Here is a 21,132-nt window from a genome sequence, read left to right on the forward strand (position 1 = left end):
CCATTACATGGCGTCTACATTATTACAGCAGTGCTCCCTCTGCAGACAGTAATACCGGATCTCCCTCATCTGGTGGCCGGAGCCCAGGATATATATATACAGGAGGATTGCCGCCATCTCTGACCATTACATGGCGTCTACATTATTACAGCAGTGTTCCCTCTGCAGACAGTAATACCTGATCTCCCTCATCTGGCGACCGGAGCCCAGGATATATATATACACTAGGATTGCCGCCATCTCTGACCATTACATGACGTCTACATTATTACAGCAGTGCTCCCTCTGCAGACAGTAATACCTGATCTCCCTCATCTGGCGGCCGGAGCCCAGAATATATATATATACAGGAGGATTGCCGCCATCTCTGACCATTACATGACGTCTACATTATTACAGCAGTGTCCCCTCTGCAGACAGTAATACCTGATCTCCCTCATCTGGCGGCCGGAGCCCAGAATATATATATATATATATATATATATATATATATATATATATATATACAGGAGGATTGCCGCCATCTCTGACCATTACATGGCGTCTACATTATTACAGCAGTGTTCCCTCTGCAGACAGTAATACCTGATCTCCCTCATCTGGTGGCCGGAGCCCAGGATATATATATATATACAGGAGGATTGCCGCCATCTCTGACCATTACATGGCGTCTACATTATTACAGCAGTGCTCCCTCTGCAGACAGTAATACCTGATCTCCCTCATCTGGTGGCCGGAGCCCAGGATATATATATACAGGAGGATTGCCGCCATCTCTGACCATTACATGGCGTCTACATTATTACAGCAGTGCTCCCTCTGCAGACAGTAATACCGGATCTCCCTCATCTGGTGGCCGGAGCCCAGGATATATATATACAGGAGGATTGCCGCCATCTCTGACCATTACATGGCGTCTACATTATTACAGCAGTGTTCCCTCTGCAGACAGTAATACCTGATCTCCCTCATCTGGCGACCGGAGCCCAGGATATATATATACACTAGGATTGCCGCCATCTCTGACCATTACATGACGTCTACATTATTACAGCAGTGCTCCCTCTGCAGACAGTAATACCTGATCTCCCTCATCTGGCGGCCGGAGCCCAGAATATATATATATACAGGAGGATTGCCGCCATCTCTGACCATTACATGACGTCTACATTATTACAGCAGTGTCCCCTCTGCAGACAGTAATACCTGATCTCCCTCATCTGGCGGCCGGAGACCAGCGCTAGGAGGGGTCCCATACACTGTACACAGAACGTAAAGGAGAATCTGCTCAGAAGCCTCATCAGGATCATATAGGACTATATAGAGGAGTACTCAGGTGAATAAAGCATTTGGGGTGAGGTAGAAACTTACTACTTAGCTCCAGCAGCTTTTTACTGCGCCTCTGTCTCTTCACTCCGCTTCTGCTCTCCCCTCCATAGACTTCTATGTGATCTGATATCTGTGAGATTTTACGTGCAGTGAATGTCAGGATACTGCAATAAATCAGCAGCACAGTACACAGAACTGTCTGCATTCAGCTCCGTACACTGTGCAGGTCTGACAACTACAGCAGTCAATCGGTGGGTGTATGGGCCAACCTCATACCTGACCCTGTGCGGGGGCTTGGCCGCACTCTCTGACATGGCACATATTTCAGGGACTCTCCATGCATCCAGTAAATACCCCACGGGCCAGGGTGCACCTCCGTATGGACATGAGCCTGGTCCTGCTAATGCTGCAAGGCTCAGAATAGGCCCGGAGAGCACCAGTGACATCTGCAGGCAGGACCTGGGTATTACACAATACAAATGGCTTTATTGATCTGGTGGTTTTAATAATCTGTAGTTACCTGTCTCAGATTGAGAGGGGTCAAACAATAGGACTGACCCCGGAGACCAACCCTGAGGCCTCAGCGGCTGCCACAAGCGCTGACTGGCTGAGAATATGGAGGAATACAGACGGAGTCTAGACATATTTGAAGCATTAGATTAGATTTCTGTATCACACCTCAGCTCTCCGCAGGGATCCTTAGGAACCTAAGCTTGAAGATGTCCGGTGTCCGCTGGGTCAGGATGTCCCACATGCATCCGAACTGCAGAGCATGCACCACAAGATTATGGCCCTCGGCTTCCTGACAACTGAGCACTGCTTCTGCTTTAAAGAGTCAGTGACGTCACAGTCATCGGTCACAGACTGTTTGCAGATCAGTCTTAGTCATGTGAATGGAGCGGACCTGCAATACCAAGAACAACCACTATACAATGTATGGCGCTGTCCTTGTTTAGAATAGAGACCTCAACACTCATACAAAAGCTTCAGCCTCCTCATATAGGAAATGGTGGGGGTCCCTGGTGTCAGCCCCCCACCAATCTACAGCAGAATCCTGGACAACCTCTTTAACTTGTCCTGAATACAAACACCGCACAGACGACCGCTCGCTGCTCCTGGGATTATGGCAGAATATTAAAGCCATGACGTAAGTATCAGTATCCACCACGGCCGGACATACGGCACAGAAAACCGCCAAATATAACAGACCGAAACGTCCAAATACAGAAAGATAATGACAAAGCTACAAAGTAACATCCACGCAACCATCAGCAACGCACCAACACAGCGCACGGCAATGAAACAACGCAGTGATACAGCGCACGGCAATGAAACACACCGACACAGAGCACGGCAATGAAACAACACACCGACACAGCGCACGGCAATGAAACAACACACCGACACAGCGCACGGCAATGAAACAACACACCGACACAGAGCACGGCAATGAAACAACGCACCGACACAATGCACGGCAAAGAAACAACGCACCGACACAGCGCACGGCAATGAAACAACGCACCGACACAACGCACGGCAATGAAACAACACACCGACAACGCACGGCAATGAAACAACACACCGACAACGCACGGCAATGAAACAATGTACCAACACAACGCACGGCAAAGAAACAATGTACCAACACAACGCACGGCAATGAAACAACACACCGACACAACGCACAGCAATGAAACAATGCACCGACACAATGCACGGCAATGAAACAACACACCGACACAGCGCACGGCAATGAAACAACGCACCGACACAACGCACGGCAATGAAACAACGCACCGACACAACGCACGGCAATGAAACAATGCACCGACACAACGCACAGCAATGAAACAATGCACCGACACAACGCACGGCAATGAAACAATGCACCGACACAACGCACGGCAATGAACCAACATGGTACACGGCAATGAAACAACACATCAATGTAATCCTCAGCAACACATCGACATGACGCTCAGCAACCTGGATAGTGAAGAAGCGGATGATATATACTGTAGGTATACACAAGGCTCCCTCTGCTGGTGTGTGCCGGTGATGTACTGCCTGTAGACTGACAGCAGCCTGGACTCAGAAGAGACTGACGGTACATCAGCTCAGCACTATGGAGACCTGTCCAGGAATCAGCCAGTCCAGGCGAGAGGCAGCAGGACAGCCAGCTAGGTGAAGGAGTTACGCAGACTCTAAGGCCGGGTTCACACGGAGTATTTTGGCTCGTGATTTGGTACGTAGACGCCGCGGGAGCTTTTGCGGGCCGTATACGCTCCCATTGTTTTCAATGGGAGTCGGTACCGTATACGCGGCGCTATTTTGCAGCCGTGATTTTGCGGCAGCCGCAAAATAGCGCCGCATATACGGTACCGGCTCCCATTGAAAACAATGGGAGCGTATACGGCCCGCAAAAGCTGCCGCGGCGTCTACGTACCAAATCACGAGCCAAAATACTCTGTGTGAACCCGGCCTAAGGCAGCTGAATGGTAGGGAATGTGCAGTGCAGATTATTTACAAAGCAAATGAAGACTAACAAAAATCTCAGTGCAAAGGTGTGAGAGTTTTTGTGCACATGTGATATTTGGATAGGTCCCCAATAACAGATGGATCCGGGCCAACACTTCACTGTATATTGACTGTGCTAGGCTGCTACTACTCAGCTCCCTTTAAAGCGAATAGGTGCCATCATTGCACCAGTCTACAGGCGGGCTTATCATATAAAGGGTTAGCGACGCCCCTTTAAAGCACCTTCTATACTGACAGGATCCCTTTAAATGACCCTGAACTAGAAGGTAAAATTCTTTGCTAAATAAGGAGAACCTTGTAATCGCCGATTTCATAACCTCAGACCTTAAGCAAGGAATGTGCAGTTATTGCATCCGTGCCGTTGTCGGGGGTTGGAGCGTGAGGCGTTTTATTACAGACATGGCTCGTACAACGCCCCAGTCCTGGAGAATCCGGCGCTGTACGCCACTAGTATGCACGGGGTTAAATGGGCAGCTGCACAGTATCCCTGGCCAGTGCAGGTCCAGCCTGTAGAATCCAATACAAGAGTCAGAGATTAACAAGGAGAGGACTGGATATAGACTTACTCTATAGCGGCCCCTGCAGGAGATGTGCGGTATTACACGGTGACCACTGATTACACACAGGTGGCCGGGCCAAGCGCTCCCGCACATCTGGATGTAGATCTGGATCTTCAGTCGGGAACCTCAATGAGTGGTCAAGACACAAAACCCTCGACCGGTAAATCTGCGTAAATCGGTGCTCACTGATAATGAGAACCAAGATGGTGGCCGCGGACGCAGCTCTCCCGCAGGATCCCGATCTTCTTCCTTGGCACAGCTGCACATTCTGGGTCATAAGACTAAATGCGGCAAATTCTGTCACCTCAATATAATAAGAATATAAAACCATTTACGTTAATCATGGGACGCTCTTTGCGGTATAAACGCCGTTAACCCTTCAGCTCCGCACATTCCGGAGGTCTCAGTCTATAAAGGTAATTGTATAGTGCACAGGCAGCCGGGATAATACGGATATCAGTGTGGGAGTGGTGGTCATGTATGTATAGAGCACACGTGTAATGACTATACCGCCACATGGTGCTGAAACTGCGCAGCCTTAAGGCGGCCCCTTATAGGACGTCTACTGGAGCAGCCATTCCTCCACACACTTCCATTTACATGCATGCTCGGCTTGTCTGAGCGTTCCTGTGTTCTAACCTTGTGTGACTGTTCCAGGACTCCGTCCATATTCCACTTATATGGGGACACCAGGCAATAACTGTGAACCCTGGAACTCCGTGAATGTGAAGCCGTAGCTCTCGGGCCCCGCGGCCCCTCCATCGCCCCCACCCAAATGGGGAAGTGAAATAAAAAAAAAAAAGCAACAAAACAGGTCGGACGACAATCAGCAGCCGAAAAAGAGACCTGAAAGGCGCGGGAAAAACCCTCCTTACTCTTTCCAGGAACAAAGACAAAGATGGCACCGCAGTGTCCGGGGGGCGCACACGTGTCAGAAAACAGGTCACTGATACCGGAGGAGACAAATACTGTCATATCATGAGTGCAACGTGTGAACACAACCAAAGAGGCTCATTAACGCTCCAGAATATTCTGCCCTATAACAGGAACGGTTCACCCTACAGACCAAATCAAGAGACCGCAACGTCAGTGGAGCAGTAAGCGGCAAAACTGATGATAAACCCAGCGAGCCGCCCGCACCCTGCACGTCCAGGAGAGCGGAGGGGTGCAAGAGAGGAACAAAATATTGCAACATCTCAGTCCTTCGTCCGCAGATTATAATTCAGCTCTGTGAATGAGGCCTGTACTAGAGCGCAGTGTGCACAAGGCCTTACTGACACACTGGTCACATGACTGCAGCGCCCACACATCAAATGCAAGTAAACACGGCGAGGAGCGGCGGTGGCGGCAGGGCGGGATTCCTGTGGCACAAGTGAGGAATGATTTTTTGTTATTTTGTGCCATTTGCAGGGACGGGTGTGTCATCTATTCCCAGGAGGGATAAACAGAGGGCTGGCAGGTATGTCATGTATTTCGGAGAGTCCGCAGGTCCTCGATAATATTCCTGCACATACAGACAGCCACGTGACCCGGGGACAGGTGCCAAACAAGAACCCAGCGAGAGCCGAGGACAATCCTCCCATCACGTCACATGCAAACTGATGGGGCCCGTATGGAAATGACATCCAAATCCCACAGGTCATGCAAAAGCCAAACGGAGTCAAGTGTCCGGATTTACATCTCACGTCACACAAAGAAAAAAGGCTATTCTTGGAAGAAATTCTGAAACGTCCCCCTGAAGACACGACTAGACGTGGCGGCAATGTAGGGGGGGGTCACAGCGGTGAATCTAGAACCCCAAGGATAACTGTCCTATAAAACCACTAAATGAATAGTCCCCGAATAATAGAAAGGAACCCTCCTCCTCCTCCTCCCCCTCTCCATAGACTTCTAGGTAACAAGTAACTCAGCCTGAGGAGAAGGAGACAGATTTCATGAGGGCTAAGTCACCAAAATCCAACAGGTTTGGATATTTAGTGACAGATGGGTCGAGGTCGCAACAATTGGGGAGGAGGAGACAGAGCCGCCATCCCTCGGGGCCTGTTACAGTAGAACGTATCCCGTCACCTTCTGCGACTCCCATAAAACCAGTCGTACAAGGACAAGCACGGCTGGGGTCACATCCATCACTCGTCTTATGCCGGGGCCGGACACAACTGATAATAATATCGCAGTGCGGCGACAATATGAATCGGAAAACACCGCAGTCAATGCTTTCTGCCTGCCGCACACGTGAACACGCTCCTACGAAGGACATGACACACCAGAGCTAGGCAGCGTGTAGGCTTACACTCCGCTCTCGTGTCCCCGGGCCGCTTACACGCACACTTCTACCGCCCATCACATGACAACCATTAGCCTCCCTCAGGTGCAATGGTTACTATGCAGAGGTCAGCATAGCAATGGGCAGGGATGTGTGTGCCGTCATATTCCATGTCAATATGATAATATTCCAGATTCTTCAGCTTAGCTTCCTCTGACCTACATAATGGGATCCCTGCCCCCACCATAGTACTACAGCGGGAGCCGGAAACTACACGACATTGTGTGGCCACTGACAGCTCCATTACACAACCTATGGGGAAATGCGACAATGGCGCACAAAGAGCAGGACACGGCCCCACAGGCGGAAATCCTAGAAATATCCTCAAGACGATCTGTAGAGTCTCTAAGACACAGATAGGGAGCGCCAAATACATATATACATACATGACCGGCACACGGCCCTGCCGGCAAGAACAGGCGACCAGCAGGGAAATCAGACCCAGACACCCGGCAATCAGAGGTTATGAGTAAAACTTCCAGACTTTATTTCACCAATATTAAATATAGACATAGATGAATAACGGAATGTACGTGGCAATGTGTGACCCATGAAACTGTCAGAGTGTTTGATCTGACGCGTTTCGGTAACTATGTACCTTAGTGGTAGTCAGGCTAGTAGTCGTAGTAGTCGTCTGGAAGTTTTACTCCTAACCTCTGATTGCCGGAACCTTCCTTTTTCAGGATTATCCTCCTGCAGTGCTCTGGACCATCTTCTGAGCAACCTTGATACAAGTGCGGGACATAAGTCATGAATAATTTATAGATTTTTGCACGGACTGTTTATTATACATTTTCATGATATAATCTGGATAAGTGGCCGTGTTACTTTTTACTATTAATGATGTGTGATGTCACTTACTGGGAGTCGCGGCCGGTCTGCAGATATTTCCATCATCACCTACAAGGCGATTGTGTGCGGCTGTGACGTCACACAGCGGGGGAGGGCGATCACCACCAGGGAGGCTCTAATGTATGGGACACTCGGTATACAGTGTGGGGCAAAAGTCTTAGGCTGCCTAAAACTTCTGCAGAGGCCTCTATGATGTGTCTTTTCTGTCAAGAAAAAGGAGGCAAACGAGGAGTCACAAATGCTGCAAATATTACTGCAGAGTCCGGCGGCCATAAGATGGCAGAAGGAAGAGCGAACACCTACGCCAGGCGATGTGGCGGGAACCAATACTGGGTGGGGGGTTTCTAGAGAACGGCACGTGGGAAGCGACTGGACGGACTGGATTTCTCAAGAATCTGAAAGACTCACATGAGGTGGATACAGTCAGCAAGCTGGTGAAATGACAGCAGGTGGTCTGTGAATAGGATTACCCCTGGGGGGGGGGGGGGTGATGTATTATTGGGGGGGGGTGATGTATTATTAGGGGGCGGGGGGGGATGTATTATTGGGGGGGTGATGTATTATTGGGGGGGGGGGGGGTGATGTATTATTAGGGGGCGGGGGGGGATGTATTATTGGGGGGGGGATGATGTATTATTAGGGGGCGGGGGGGGGGGATGATGTATTATCTCCGTGTTTTCATGGAGAATATTAAGAGCCGGCAGATATTCAGCGTCAAAGAAAAACCCCAAACCACAGAAGTGAAGGAACAGATGAGCTCAGCCGGTCTCCTGGTATAAGACGGCGCGGGGGGCGAGCGCAGCTCTGAATTCCACTGTACAGTAACAGCTTGTGCCAGCTCGGCAGCGCTCTGTATATGAATAGACATGTACCCCACGTGTCTCACTAACCCGGCCAACACCAAACACCCCAGGAAGACGCATTCTCCATCTATGGTGCAACCCGACGTCTCCCGACAGCTCTGCCCCAGCAAACACTTGTACTCTGTAAGAAATAACAATGCTGCAGCATCTTAGTATTACCAGGAGGATTAACAGAGGAAGGACACCATGCAGAGTGCTGCCATTCCCCTATTCCCCTATGCTGACACCTACAATACAGTGACCCGTCAGCGCTTACAATGTCACAGCGAGTCAGGACAGACCTTACTGACGCAGAGATAGTGTCAGAGATTTCCAGGAGGAACAGCAGAGGGACAGAACAATACAGAGATGAAAGGAAAGTTGTTGCAGATGTGTTGTACCGTCTGCCTTGTTACATACCGCGGTATAGCTGAAGGTATTACTGTAATGAGTCTGGAAAGTTATTAGACAACCATCATGGCCACCAATACCGCTCACAAAGAAATAACTAAGAATCTAAGACAATATCCGTGAGGTCGACCCCGACATAACAAACACAACAAACTACAGCCTTGTCTAAACAATCTCCTAGGACTTTGTGACTTCAGCTCCAGCGCAGCTTATAGGTTTCCATGGTTACAGACTACAAACAACCCCCGCGTAGTCTGACGCCGAAGGCTGGAGCATCACACAATCAGACTACACAGGGTTTCTTGTTTCCAGGGAGACACATCACTTTGCACAGGAGCTGTAGACACAAAACGACAGGAAATATCCAAACAGTGTGAGAAGTTTTTATTTCAGCAGCTTTGGGTACATGGCTTGTATGGTTTATTTTATACACACGCTGTATATACCTCAGTGGCTATGGGCTATACACACATCAGTCTGTAGTACAAGGCTCTCGCTCGGTCGCACACCTGTGTGTTAGGTTTGTGTGTTTTTAGGTTGTCTGTATCTGTACAAAGCAGACGAGGTTATTCCAGCCCTGATCTGTCACTTTGAAGAAACAGGAAGCGCCGTGACAGGCGGAACAATAGAAGACGTTGGCGAGACTGACTAACTCACATGAGGCACAAATACGTTACCTACACATCTGACCTGTGACCCATCACAACGACATCCGCACCGGCAAAAATAGCCGCAGCACCAGAAAAAGTTGTGAAACGCACCCGGCCCCAGGAAGGTGTCAGTACAACATGTCTAAAGACCCCCCCCCCCCCCCCACAACAGCTCACAGCGTATCCTTATTACTGAGGGGTGGGCCCACTATCACAACGGGTCACCTAGCCATGAGACTAAGCCCTGAGGACCCTGCGCTGTCACCCTCATGGAGGTTTCCTGCCCAGGGCTCCACTTGGTGGGCTTAGAGGTTGGATTTGAGGGGCTTTGGTCTCTATCCAACCTGATCTCCCATGGAGCGAGGAACTGGTCACTGCCAAACACCAATAGAGACCAGTTATCTCTCAGAATATAAGGATCGAGCGTGCTGAGATTACAGTGGGGACAGTCAGGGGGCCCCTTCAGTTGTGTCATCCCCATGCAATGGAGGCTCACATGGCAGTCAGACCACCTCCGGACCCCACCATATAACTCCTCGTATCTCAGATTCCTGGACGCCTGGCGATGTGAGGAGGAGTGTTGGCGGGGACCGCAGCAGCAACTGAATTTCCAGTATTATAGAGGCCTGACAACCCTGACAACCAGGCGGGATGAGACTGTCACTGACATGAGACCATTGACCTGCGGGCGCTGCTGCCTTGGAGTTTGGACCCATTATTTGCCATTTTACAGAGTACGACAATGAAGAAAATTCAGACACTTCCAGTAAAACTTGTCTGTAACCTGCAGAGATAGGTCAGAGGTCACAAGACAGTGCCCGGCGGCCCGAATACACCTACAACCTGGTGCATCAGGGCCGGCCGTGGGGTCTGACCATCTGATCAGTTTTACAGGCCTGTACTCCCCCCAAATCTGCTAGAAATGCCAACAGTGCTCTGACCCGAGTGTGAACACAGACCTACAAGAGTCTACGCTCGTTACATCAGTTTCGATCACTGGATTATTAATGATATTACAGAATTATTGGAGATTATTCATATTATAGAATTAGATTATAGTTTGCTACAGACTTACTGTCATAGGAATCAATGGATAATGAATTACAGGATCTTCACAGACTGACCCTGACAGCCATTTATAAAGTACGTCGGGGTTGTTAGAGGAGCTGCTTTGGCTGAACCCCTCCCCAGCCCCACCAGAGACCCCCGAGCTCTCCGCTCCCTGGATGTCAGGCTGGCTATACATATGGCGGGTAGTCTATGGCTGACAACTATTCATTAGGACTCAGCCGGGGGCCATATATCTCTGGTGGTGGCCCCAAGGTCCCTGAGGGGAGTCAGAAGACCCCAAATACTTGAGCTGGTTCCACCAATATCATCAGGTTCGGCCATCACAGACCTTGGAGGAGACGTCGGAGGCTGCACCTATATCCAGTGAATTAGTATCATCTGGTTATCTCTGAGTCAGATCAAAGTCAATCTGATAAAAGAAAATGACAAACGTCATCTAAGATGCCCTCAGCAGATTGGGGGACGGTTACTCGTACAATCCTCCGAGAGTCTATTATTGGAATCACCATTCATGGACGCGTGAGGTGCGCAGTTATAATCTGCAGGGAATTTCCCTGAAAGACAGAAGTTCAATGTTCCAAGGCACGAAGAACAATGTACAAGAAGACGGCGGCTCAGATCTCACAATTCACAGATTTCCAAGAGATCTTTGCGCTATATTAAGAATTAGGATATATTCACACACACACAGCAGACTTGTACAAGTTTATGTAAATGTCTCGTTCATGCAAATAGGTCTTACAGAAACTCATGCAAATGCTCCAAAAAATGCTGCATCAAATCTGCCACATGTGAATATTCCCTCGGCAGCCAGATTCTCACAGAGGGGTTGTTGGAGGACTCCGAGCCATGACAGCAATATATCAGCTATTAATACCACTGCGATTAGGATATGGGGCATGAAATCAAAGCTAAATCCAATGTAGAATCTGCCAAGGTGCAGCCCCAGCCAAAAGGACTTCTCCTGACCCCAGAACACGTTTTACCTGCCCTGATACATTGCAGCAAACTACCGGGGCAAGAGAGTTGTGCAGTACTGGAGCCAGCGGATACCCCTGAGCCCACCTCTCAGATAGGTTATGGGCCTCTGTAGGTAAACAAGAACGTTACCCTTTAGGTTAGGACTACTGAGGACATGCAGACTGCACAATGGATGTCAATGAGGTCACACTGCAACCTGCAGCCTTACATGATGGTCACAAATAAGCCAACATGGCCGTGAACTGCAGCGCAAAAAATTGTACAACAGCAGATCGTGCAAAGGTTTTAGGTCCTGTAACTTGTTTTTGTGTCCCACAATAGATGTCCCTGCACCGCCCCAGCTGCACTGACAGCAAGTGACAACGTTAACTGATTGAGACACAAGACACAGATTTACTATCAGGGAGGAATCCGGAGCTCAGACGTGACCGTCAGGCCCTGCGCCCTGCAGACCAGACCGGAGTGTGGCAGCCTGGGAGCCCGGACCACCAAATATACCAGAAAACTGATGTTATAGCACAAAGCTACGCCAGTCCCTGCAGATCAGACATCTCCGTGCACAAGAACTCCAGAGCGTCTCAGTAATTCTACCTGTTGGGGAATGAATTAAGACTGGAGTAAGAATCGCCATTCTTAATAAATTTCCCTCAAGTGTAGAACTCTCAGGTCACATGTGGTGGAAAAGGCACGAGCAACAAATGCAGAATAAAAACACACAAGACAATAAAAGCCCCTGGTGCGTCTGCTTTGCGCTTCGCCATTTTCAGCTCTGTTATTTATTTCCGTTTTTTTTCATCTCCCCTTATAAGTCTGTGGGAATAAACGCCGCCACCGTACAGAGAAAATTAACTTGCTGTATTTTTCAAAAAAGCAAAGCAGCATTGTCAGCAATGGTTTTCTCCTGCAATGTGTGGCCTTGTTCAGATTGCTGTCAGGGGCGCAGTTTTCGGCAGATTTGACGGGACGGTCGGCGCATCACACCGGACTCTTCATCCTGTGAAAAGATCTGAAAGCACAACAGACCCCACTTTGTATTAATGGAGCCCATTGCACAGCAGACTCAGCAGTGTGCCATGATGTACAAAGACAGAAGCACAATACACATGTGAACAGAGCCCTAGAAAGTGGAATCAAGTCATAAGACCGACACAGCTACAATGATATAGAAACAGTCCAAGTCATCAGAAAGCAGCAGAGATGTGTCCTACAAAATATCACAAGAAAAAGCAAAGGAATGAAAAAACTATGGCCGTAAGAATGTGCGCCCAAACCACTGATACATAAAGGGGTATTCCAACCATCAGCATTCATCATCTGTGTAAAGGATTATTGACTGCCCCCGATCACAAGGATAGGGGTCACTGGTCATATCCATGGGGTCATGGTCCGGCACGGGGTCACTCCATACAATTGTAAGGGATATGGAGAGTGTTGCGAGTCAGACCCCCACCAGTATAACATGTAGGACCTCACCTGCGTCTGAAGAAGCGGAGCCCACTGAAGGTCTTGACGCTGTGTCTTCGGCTGATAACTCCTCTGTCAGGGTCAGGGGTCCTGTCCGAGCCACTGGAGGCTGCCGAGCTGGTATTCGCAAACTCTGCTTCACCGTCCATCCCTGCCACCCCCCAAAATCCAGGCAGCTCAGAGCTTCCTCACGCCATGCTCCCAACATAAGTGACTGACAAGCGCTCGGTCTCTCCTGTATATACTACTAATGGAGACGCAACTGTTCCTACCCAGGGCACCAAGCATTGCACTGACTATGCAAACATCACCAATGTCAATGTAGTCAAATGTTGCATAAATCTACACACCCACACGCTGCTCTACAAGCAGAAGCACATCGCTCCAGTCTATAGCATAGGACAACCCTGACTAGTGAGCCCTACATAAGGCAAATAAACTGCCAGCAGGGAATTGTAAAAGTATAAGCGCCCCCAACAACAAGAGCCACAGCAGAAATCCACAACACTGTGATGCCTTTAGCAAAGGCACTAACCCAGCAGTTCTCAGCCCTGCTGTGACAGAACCCTAAGCCCGCACCCACAGGACTACAGCTTTCATCCTCATCCTATTTTAACACTTGAAGATGACGCCTTCTGCAAGTGAGAACTTTACACAATCATTGCGCAGGAGGTTGCACAAGTTGACACAATGGATTTAGCAAACGCCAGAGCTAAAGTGACAAAATCCTGTATAAAAATAAGCGAATCGCAACGTCAACAGTTACGACACAGAGCATTATAGATGTACAAGAAGCAACAAATGCAAGAAATGGCCGGGAATTGTAAAAGTACAGACAGTGCAATAACAATACACAAGATGTCAGCAGCGGGCAGACCCCCAGCGACTAAGGACAAGTCCTGCACTGGATCAGGTAGTCAGCAGCACATTGCACAAGTCTAAGTGCCCTATCTCATAGACACAACCTGCAGACCCCACAAACACAACCCGCGGACCCCACAGACACAACCTGCAGCCCCCACAGACACAACCTGCAGCCCCCACAGACAACAAGCACCCCCAGCCCTGAGCAGTCACATGAGCCAGACCCCACAGACACAACTGCAGCCCCCACAGACACAACTCACAGACACAACCTGCAGACACAACTCACAGACACAACCTGCAGCCCCCACAGACACAACCTGCAGACACAACTCACAGACACAACTCACAGACACAACCTGCAGCCCCCACAGACACAACCTGCAGACACAACTCACAGACACAACTCACAGACACAACTCACAGACACAACCTGCAGCCCCCACAGACACAACCTGCAGACACAACTCACAGACACAACTCACAGACACAACCTGCAGCCCCCACAGACACAACCTGCAGCCCCCACAGACACAACCTGCAGACACAACTCACAGACACAACCTGCAGACACAACTCACAGACACAACTCACAGACACAACTCACAGACACAACTCACAGACACAACTCACAGACACAACTCACAGACACAACCTGCAGCCCCCACAGACAACAAGCACCCCCAGCCCTGAGCAGTCACATGAGCCCCTGCACCCTCACCTGTGGCCCCCCATGGATGTCCCCGCCACAGCCCACACAATGCTCTCAGCTTTTCCTTCCTGGCTGTCACTTCCAGGCTCACAATGCCAGGACTCTTCTTACCAGGAAGTCTCTGCAGAGCCAGGACCCCGCACTGAGCTGGCCGAGCCGCTGCCTGCTCCGATGGCTCCAGCACTAAGTCCTGGGGAGACACCTGTTGGCGCTGACAGAAACTGCACACGCGGCCGCCTTCATTGCGTGTGGGAAGATGTGAGCAGTGTGAACAGTGCGCCGTACAGTGTGGAGGAAACTTTAGTGGCTTGGCCTGGTTACCCATGGCAACCAATCACAGCGCTGCTTTCATTTTGGATCCCGCTCCTGAAACATGAAAGCTGCGCTGTGATTGGTTGCTATAGGACTAGGCCAGTTTCCTCAGTCTGGAGAGAAAAGGCGGGAACCCAGTAACGTGAGAAGGTCAAAGGAGGAAACTGGAAAAGTGTCAAATATTATCATGTGTTATAGAAAGTGAAGACAGAAGAGCCTATATCTATATATTATATACAGGAGGAGCTTAGTATATATATTATATAGAGGAGGAGTTGAGTATCCATAGGACAGGACCCCCCTTCAATTCAAATGAACCGAACTTAGCCCATATAGGGTTCTGTGGTGAGTGAAGGTCAGTCCATTACAACAGCGGGGGAGTCCAGATGTCGTGACCAAGTATCATGGCCGTGTGAATGGCGGGCTGTGATAAATGTGTCGCCCTATAGTCAGCTGTAAGGGTGGCCATATACATTAGATGGATGTCCTACAACCCCGCTAACACCGCCATGTAGGAGGCCTCCTGTCCCCCCTCAGTGACAGGGGCAGAATCTTAGGGTAAGTTCACACTGAGCTTTTTCCTGGCTGTTCGGAGATTGTGTCTGAGAAGTCCCATAGAAATGAATGGGAGGCAGAAAAAGACTGAAGAGGTTATGGAGGAAAAATCGCTTAAAGAAATACTAAAGGATTTATGAGACGAATCCCAAAAAAACGTATCCGCAAACCGCCGTAAGCTCACACACAGTGTTTGAGGTGGAATCTGCCTCCAAAATTCACCCCCCATTCATTTTCATGGCAGATTTTTACCTCATGAGCGACGTTCAGGCAGATTCTTGCAACATAAACTCCATTGAAATGAATGTGAGACAGAAGAGGCCGCAAAAAACTCGCTACAAGAAAGACGCGGTCTCTCCCGGGCGTTGGATCCCGAACAATCTGATGGCAATCCCCTATAGCAGGGGTAGGGAACGTACGGCTCTCCAGCTGTTGCAAAACTACAACTCCCAGCATGCATACTGGCTCTGCTGTTCTGGGAACTCCCATGGAAGTGAATGGAGCATGCTGGGAGTTGTAGTTTCACAGCAGCTGCAGAGCCAAAGGTTCCCTACCCCTGCCCTATAGTAAGGACAGATCATCAATAAGTCCTACATGTCAATGACACGTGTGAAACCTTCCCGGGCACCAGTTTTTGGTTTCCTGGTGTGACAATAACATTTGCACTGAATATTATTTGTTTTCTTGCTTTTTCTGGCACAAAATTTATAATAATTTTCAGACTAAGACGTTGGCGGCCACAAGAAAAATGGCACAGAGAGGCAGGGATGTCCGACTACATCAGAAGACGCGTCGTGCACATATAGGAGACGCACGGTAAGAAAGCTACAGCAATACGTCACTATGAGGCATAAACCCCATAAGCTCTCACAGCAATGAAGATAATGGTCCAGGGCCAGTAATTACCAGTCCTAGTCCCAATAGCACGGCCGCTGTCTCTTTTTTTTCCAATTGGAGTCCATGGATGTCAGATCCGCCACACACATTGGAGAGCTTTCCACTAGCTCATTCCTTTCTGTGTAATACTAGGTTTCCCCTTGTGGTGGCGCTGCAGGGAAATTGACCACTTGTTGCTAGACTTTCCTGCAGATCGCAGCTGATCGGCAGGGTCCCTGGAGCAATGATACAACTGCAGGGATCAATGTTTTAATTCATTTACTGACATGTTACCATTGTTTTGTCTTCTTGTGGCGGCCATTTTTTTATTTGGAACTGTGACAACCGGAAACACAGTCGTGTTAGTTGCCAGTCTTAAATTAGCGTCCCGGAATCTGATGATGAAACCGTCATTGTCTCCGCATCTTCTATCTATAAGTGAGTGACAATTTTAGCATCCGTTTATGGGAAGCAGCTCTTACTTCTCCTTACTATGGAGAGGAACTATAAGCTCACATACGGGCGCCATTCTACAGGGGGATTGGTATTGGTTACCTGATTGTAGAATAGGTCAATACCTGATCGGTTGGGGGGTCAAACAATTGATTTAGGAGCTTCTGGTGCTTGAACTACACAGTGAATGGAGGCACAGGCAGACAGCGCCATCCACTGGGGTTAGTAGTGCGGGAATGCTGCCGCTCAGCTCCCATTCAATTGAATAGTAAGTACACAGTGGACAGAGCTGTCTGCTTATGGCTCCATTCACTGTATAGTGCTGGCAGATCCCTAAAGCAGCCAGGTGTCAGACCTCCACCCATCTGATATTGATGACCTGTGGGGGATGTTTTAATGGAAAGACTTGTGGCATTCACTATGGGAGCAACTGTAACCGGCAGCTAGGGGGCGTCTCTGCTGGGGATATCTGAGGCACTTAAAGGGGTCTCCTGAATAAGCAGATGAGGATTCCTCATTCAGAACGTCTTACTGTCTCTGAAGAATTCTGTCTGTCCTTAAGGCTAAGTCCCCACGTAACGGGCCGCAGTAAAGAAGCGCATAATGTATGATTATATTCACATGGTCACTAGGAAGGGTAAGCTGGGCCAATGGTGGTCGGGGAGGTGTCAAATAAAACGAATCTAGGCGAGTGCGAGTATAACCTCCCCAAGCCCGGGCTATGACATGGGCCTATTCCCTGCTCCCTCCAGTAGATATGGTGATGGATCCCAGGCCTCAGCGGTCACACGTGATGTAGCGGCGACGTATCTGTACTGCTGTTATAGACAGCAGCCATGTTTTTAGCCATTTGTGCTGCCGCGGCTCCTCAGTCACATCGGACCAGACACAATTTCTTCTTTTTATATAGAAAAAATGACTTTTTCACAAATGACATTAAACAAATCTTGGTTCTCATTTATCCCCCTCCAGGGAATTGTCGTGGGCACAAATGTCTTCCATTTTAGACGACAATATTTTCAGAACAAAGACAAAAAAGACTTGGACTTCATTACAAGGTCACAGGCGGACTGATGAGCTCAGTAGGGATGTGTGATGTCTGCTGGAGATAGTCAGTGACAGTGAGCGCACCCGGCGACCATGACAGGGGCAGCAGACGCCGCACACAAATGTCACAGATTGTCTGGAACTATCTTAAAGGGGTTTGTACATGAACACAACTTATACCCTATTCTACATTACAGATTGGTGGGGACCCCCCACTGGTCACCTGTCACCCCTGTATGGATGGAGCAGTGGTTAAGCAGGCGCCCTGCCGCACTATTCACTTCTATAGGAATGCAGGAGATAGCAGACCTGGGAGTCCCAGCAGTCGCACCCCCACCAGTCTGACATATCCCCCATCCTGATCCTGTGGGTAGAGGGCAAGGAACATTTGTGGGTGAATCCTTGTAAAAAGTCACCGCAGAACACAGATATAGAAAATAGCCAAGTGGGCGGCGGTCCTCCAGATACAGCCAGATATATATAGATATATACCTAGAATCCCAAATATAGTAACAACAATAAAACAGCTATATGATCAATTCCACAGAAACCAATATATTGTCATGCCTATATGTAAGCTCCATCACCCCAGGGGCCAACAGGCCTGTAAAACACCCAAACAGCACAAGCATGTCCTATACCTGTCCCGAGCATTGCTAGGAGATACTGTGAAGATGGTATTTGTACAGTCATGTGAAGTTATTACATGAATTGGGCTAGAATGTACCGCTGAGGACACAGGGACACAAATGGAGGAAACATGGACATACATGTAAATGAAAAACTGATTAAAAAAACCCACACACGGACATGTAGATAAGGCCTAACAGACATAGCAGGCTTGTTAAAGGGACGGCGCTGCGATTCTCATCTGGCTGTTGTGCTGTCAGTGTTTCAATAGTTAGACGTGCAGGTAACACAACGTTACCACCCTGAGACCCCCATAACCCTCTCCAGGATTGACCTAGTAATGTCTGACATCACTAACGCTTCCTCTGAGTCAGTAATGTCCTCGCTGCCCCACAAAGGGAACGCAGGACTGTCTGGGACCTCCATCACTTGAGGCATTTTCCATGTTCATTCTGACACTGTGTGAACATAACCCAATGGTAGGTAGACTCAGGTGCAGTAAAATAACTTGCAGATTTTGCACAGATTGTGCCGCTGGATCATCGTGGATTTAACCCTATGCATGGCAAAGAGCGAAACCTTCTGTAAAAATTTCACACCAAAAAGAGGATGTTGCAGGATTGCTCTGATTTACATGCACATATTATATACGATATATCGATGTGGATTTGACAATCCTCGTGTATTGTACTGTAGATCTCAAGTGTGGAATCCACCACAGAAATCTGTCACATCTGAACATGTCTTAGGGTCTGTAGACAGCGGAGAGTGATGATTGGCTGCAGCAGTGACGTCACTTCGCCGGGACCGCTGCAGCCACTCTATATACCAGCAGAGCAGGACCTGAGGGGAGGATGCAGGTAAGTAGGAATGCAGTTTGATTTTCTAGCCCGCCCCTCCTGACTACATGTCATTTTTTAATCCTGGACTACCCCTTTAACAAGCAGCCATAATTAAGCCTGTGTGAACTGGATCATATTAACCCTTCCAGCAGACCTTAGCGGTGACCTCTACTGACCTTTGCTCATTCTCCGGCTGAATTTGTGGCACATCCCAGGAATGTCTCTTCCACATGGATTCTGCTTTGTGTCTGTAGTCTCAGCTGGCAATGTATCTCTGGTCTCCTAACCTTATATTGTCCCCATGTGGGTGGTCTCCACCGATCACACCCTGCTCCTCACGCTTCACTTCTGATCACACTTCACTTCTGTCTTTGCATCCAAATTGAAGAAGCGGAGATACAAGTACATGTCCCCCAGTCTCCAGATCAGCATCTCACTTCTCTTTTCTGCTCCACCTTTGGCACCTTAACTCTTCGTCTCCTTCTCCCCCTCCACCACAGACTTCACTTTTCTACGACTTACTGCAATCTTTTTTGTTTTTTTTGCAAGACTTCAACCCCTTTCGACATCCATGGGTCTTGCTATCTTCCTTTTGTAGGCCCTTCCTTCTTCCTTGCCTCTCTGTCCTGTTTCCCCTTTCTTCACAGCTGTGCCCTGGTCTCCTTGTGGCCTTCTTTCCTCTTAGGGATGTCTCTTCCTCCTCTTCCTCGCTGCTGTATCTTTGCGCCCCCGACCACTTCACTTAGGCCTTTCCTGACATCTCCTCCGGCCTCGGCCCAGCTTGCCTCTTCCCTCCTCGGCCTTTACTCTCCCGGCGCTCTTCTTCATCTGATATTTTTGTAGATCCTTCCTGTTTTAAATACTTCCTTCTTGAATTTGTCTTGTTTCTGTTCGTTGCTGTCCCCAGCCGTCCCCCCACCCACAATAGGGTGCTCATAGTGTGAGATGACAGGATGTTACTATCACATTAGGATTCAGCACCAATACACAGAGACAGCACCGCTGCAATGCCCAGTCCAAACTGTCTCCTACCTGGAGGGTCTCTGACTCTGGCACTGCCATTACTCCATAATTTACCCCCTCCATGCCAGGCCTTTATGGAACAAAAATCTACATTAAAGATCTAAGCAAGGAAATTGTTGGTTAACACCTGACACAAGCGACAACGATACAGTGTGATGGAAAGGTGTTAGAGCGGCGGAAATTCTGTACAGTTCTCACATATACAATCTGTCCAGCGACTCTCCCGATCTAGATGTGATGAACCAAATACACTGGTACTAGGTATACAGCCAGAAACGGCGCTGCTCCTGTACAGGTGAATACTTTATATTGCCCCAGGTGACACAGGGTTAAAATCTTCTTGAAACGAGACATAAAGAGATAAATAAGTGGTCATGGGGGAGGGGCTATAGATTTGTATTTGCTATCTCTGGCCTGGTTGATCTTATTGGCCTGGACTTTCCCTCGCCCGGTTGTAGAGACGCCGTACACGAGTCTCATGATTCAGAGAGATCTGAGATTAGCGCGGATTACAGGATACTGATATCTCCCTGGTCATCTTGTACTGACTTCTGTCACCACGCCCTAATATTATGTGTAGTAACCCCCGCGCTGGGGCACATTTCCTCCTAATTGGGTTATATATGGGTCTGCATCCTCTGACTCACATGCAGAATGGATCAGACTAATAACATTGACTTTATTGCTTTGCGGAGCTGCATTAATAATAATCAGTGTTCTCCTTAATGACGGCCTCTTGTAGTCAATCCCATTAGCGGCGCAGGATCAATGTGCACAAACATCAAAGTAAATGC

At 48.9% G+C, this 21,132-nt stretch overlaps 1 protein-coding gene across 3 annotated transcripts in view; it reads right to left on the reverse strand.

Annotated features, from left to right (window-relative positions):
* Positions 1 to 14,031, reverse strand: part of DGKZ (diacylglycerol kinase zeta) — an 85,041-nt gene extending 71,010 nt beyond the window's left edge. For all 3 annotated transcript variants that reach the window (XM_075280770.1, XM_075280769.1, XM_075280768.1), the window contains exon 1: positions 13,034 to 14,031. In XM_075280770.1, coding sequence (XP_075136871.1) covers positions 13,034 to 13,232 — 199 coding nt within the window. In that variant the 5' untranslated portion in view covers positions 13,233 to 14,031. The remainder of the gene's footprint in view (positions 1 to 13,033) is intronic.
* Positions 14,032 to 21,132: the final 7,101 nt, after the last annotated feature.

Source organism: Leptodactylus fuscus, chromosome 7 (assembly GCF_031893055.1).
Source record: "Leptodactylus fuscus isolate aLepFus1 chromosome 7, aLepFus1.hap2, whole genome shotgun sequence".
Lineage (NCBI taxonomy): Eukaryota > Metazoa > Chordata > Amphibia > Anura > Leptodactylidae > Leptodactylus > Leptodactylus fuscus.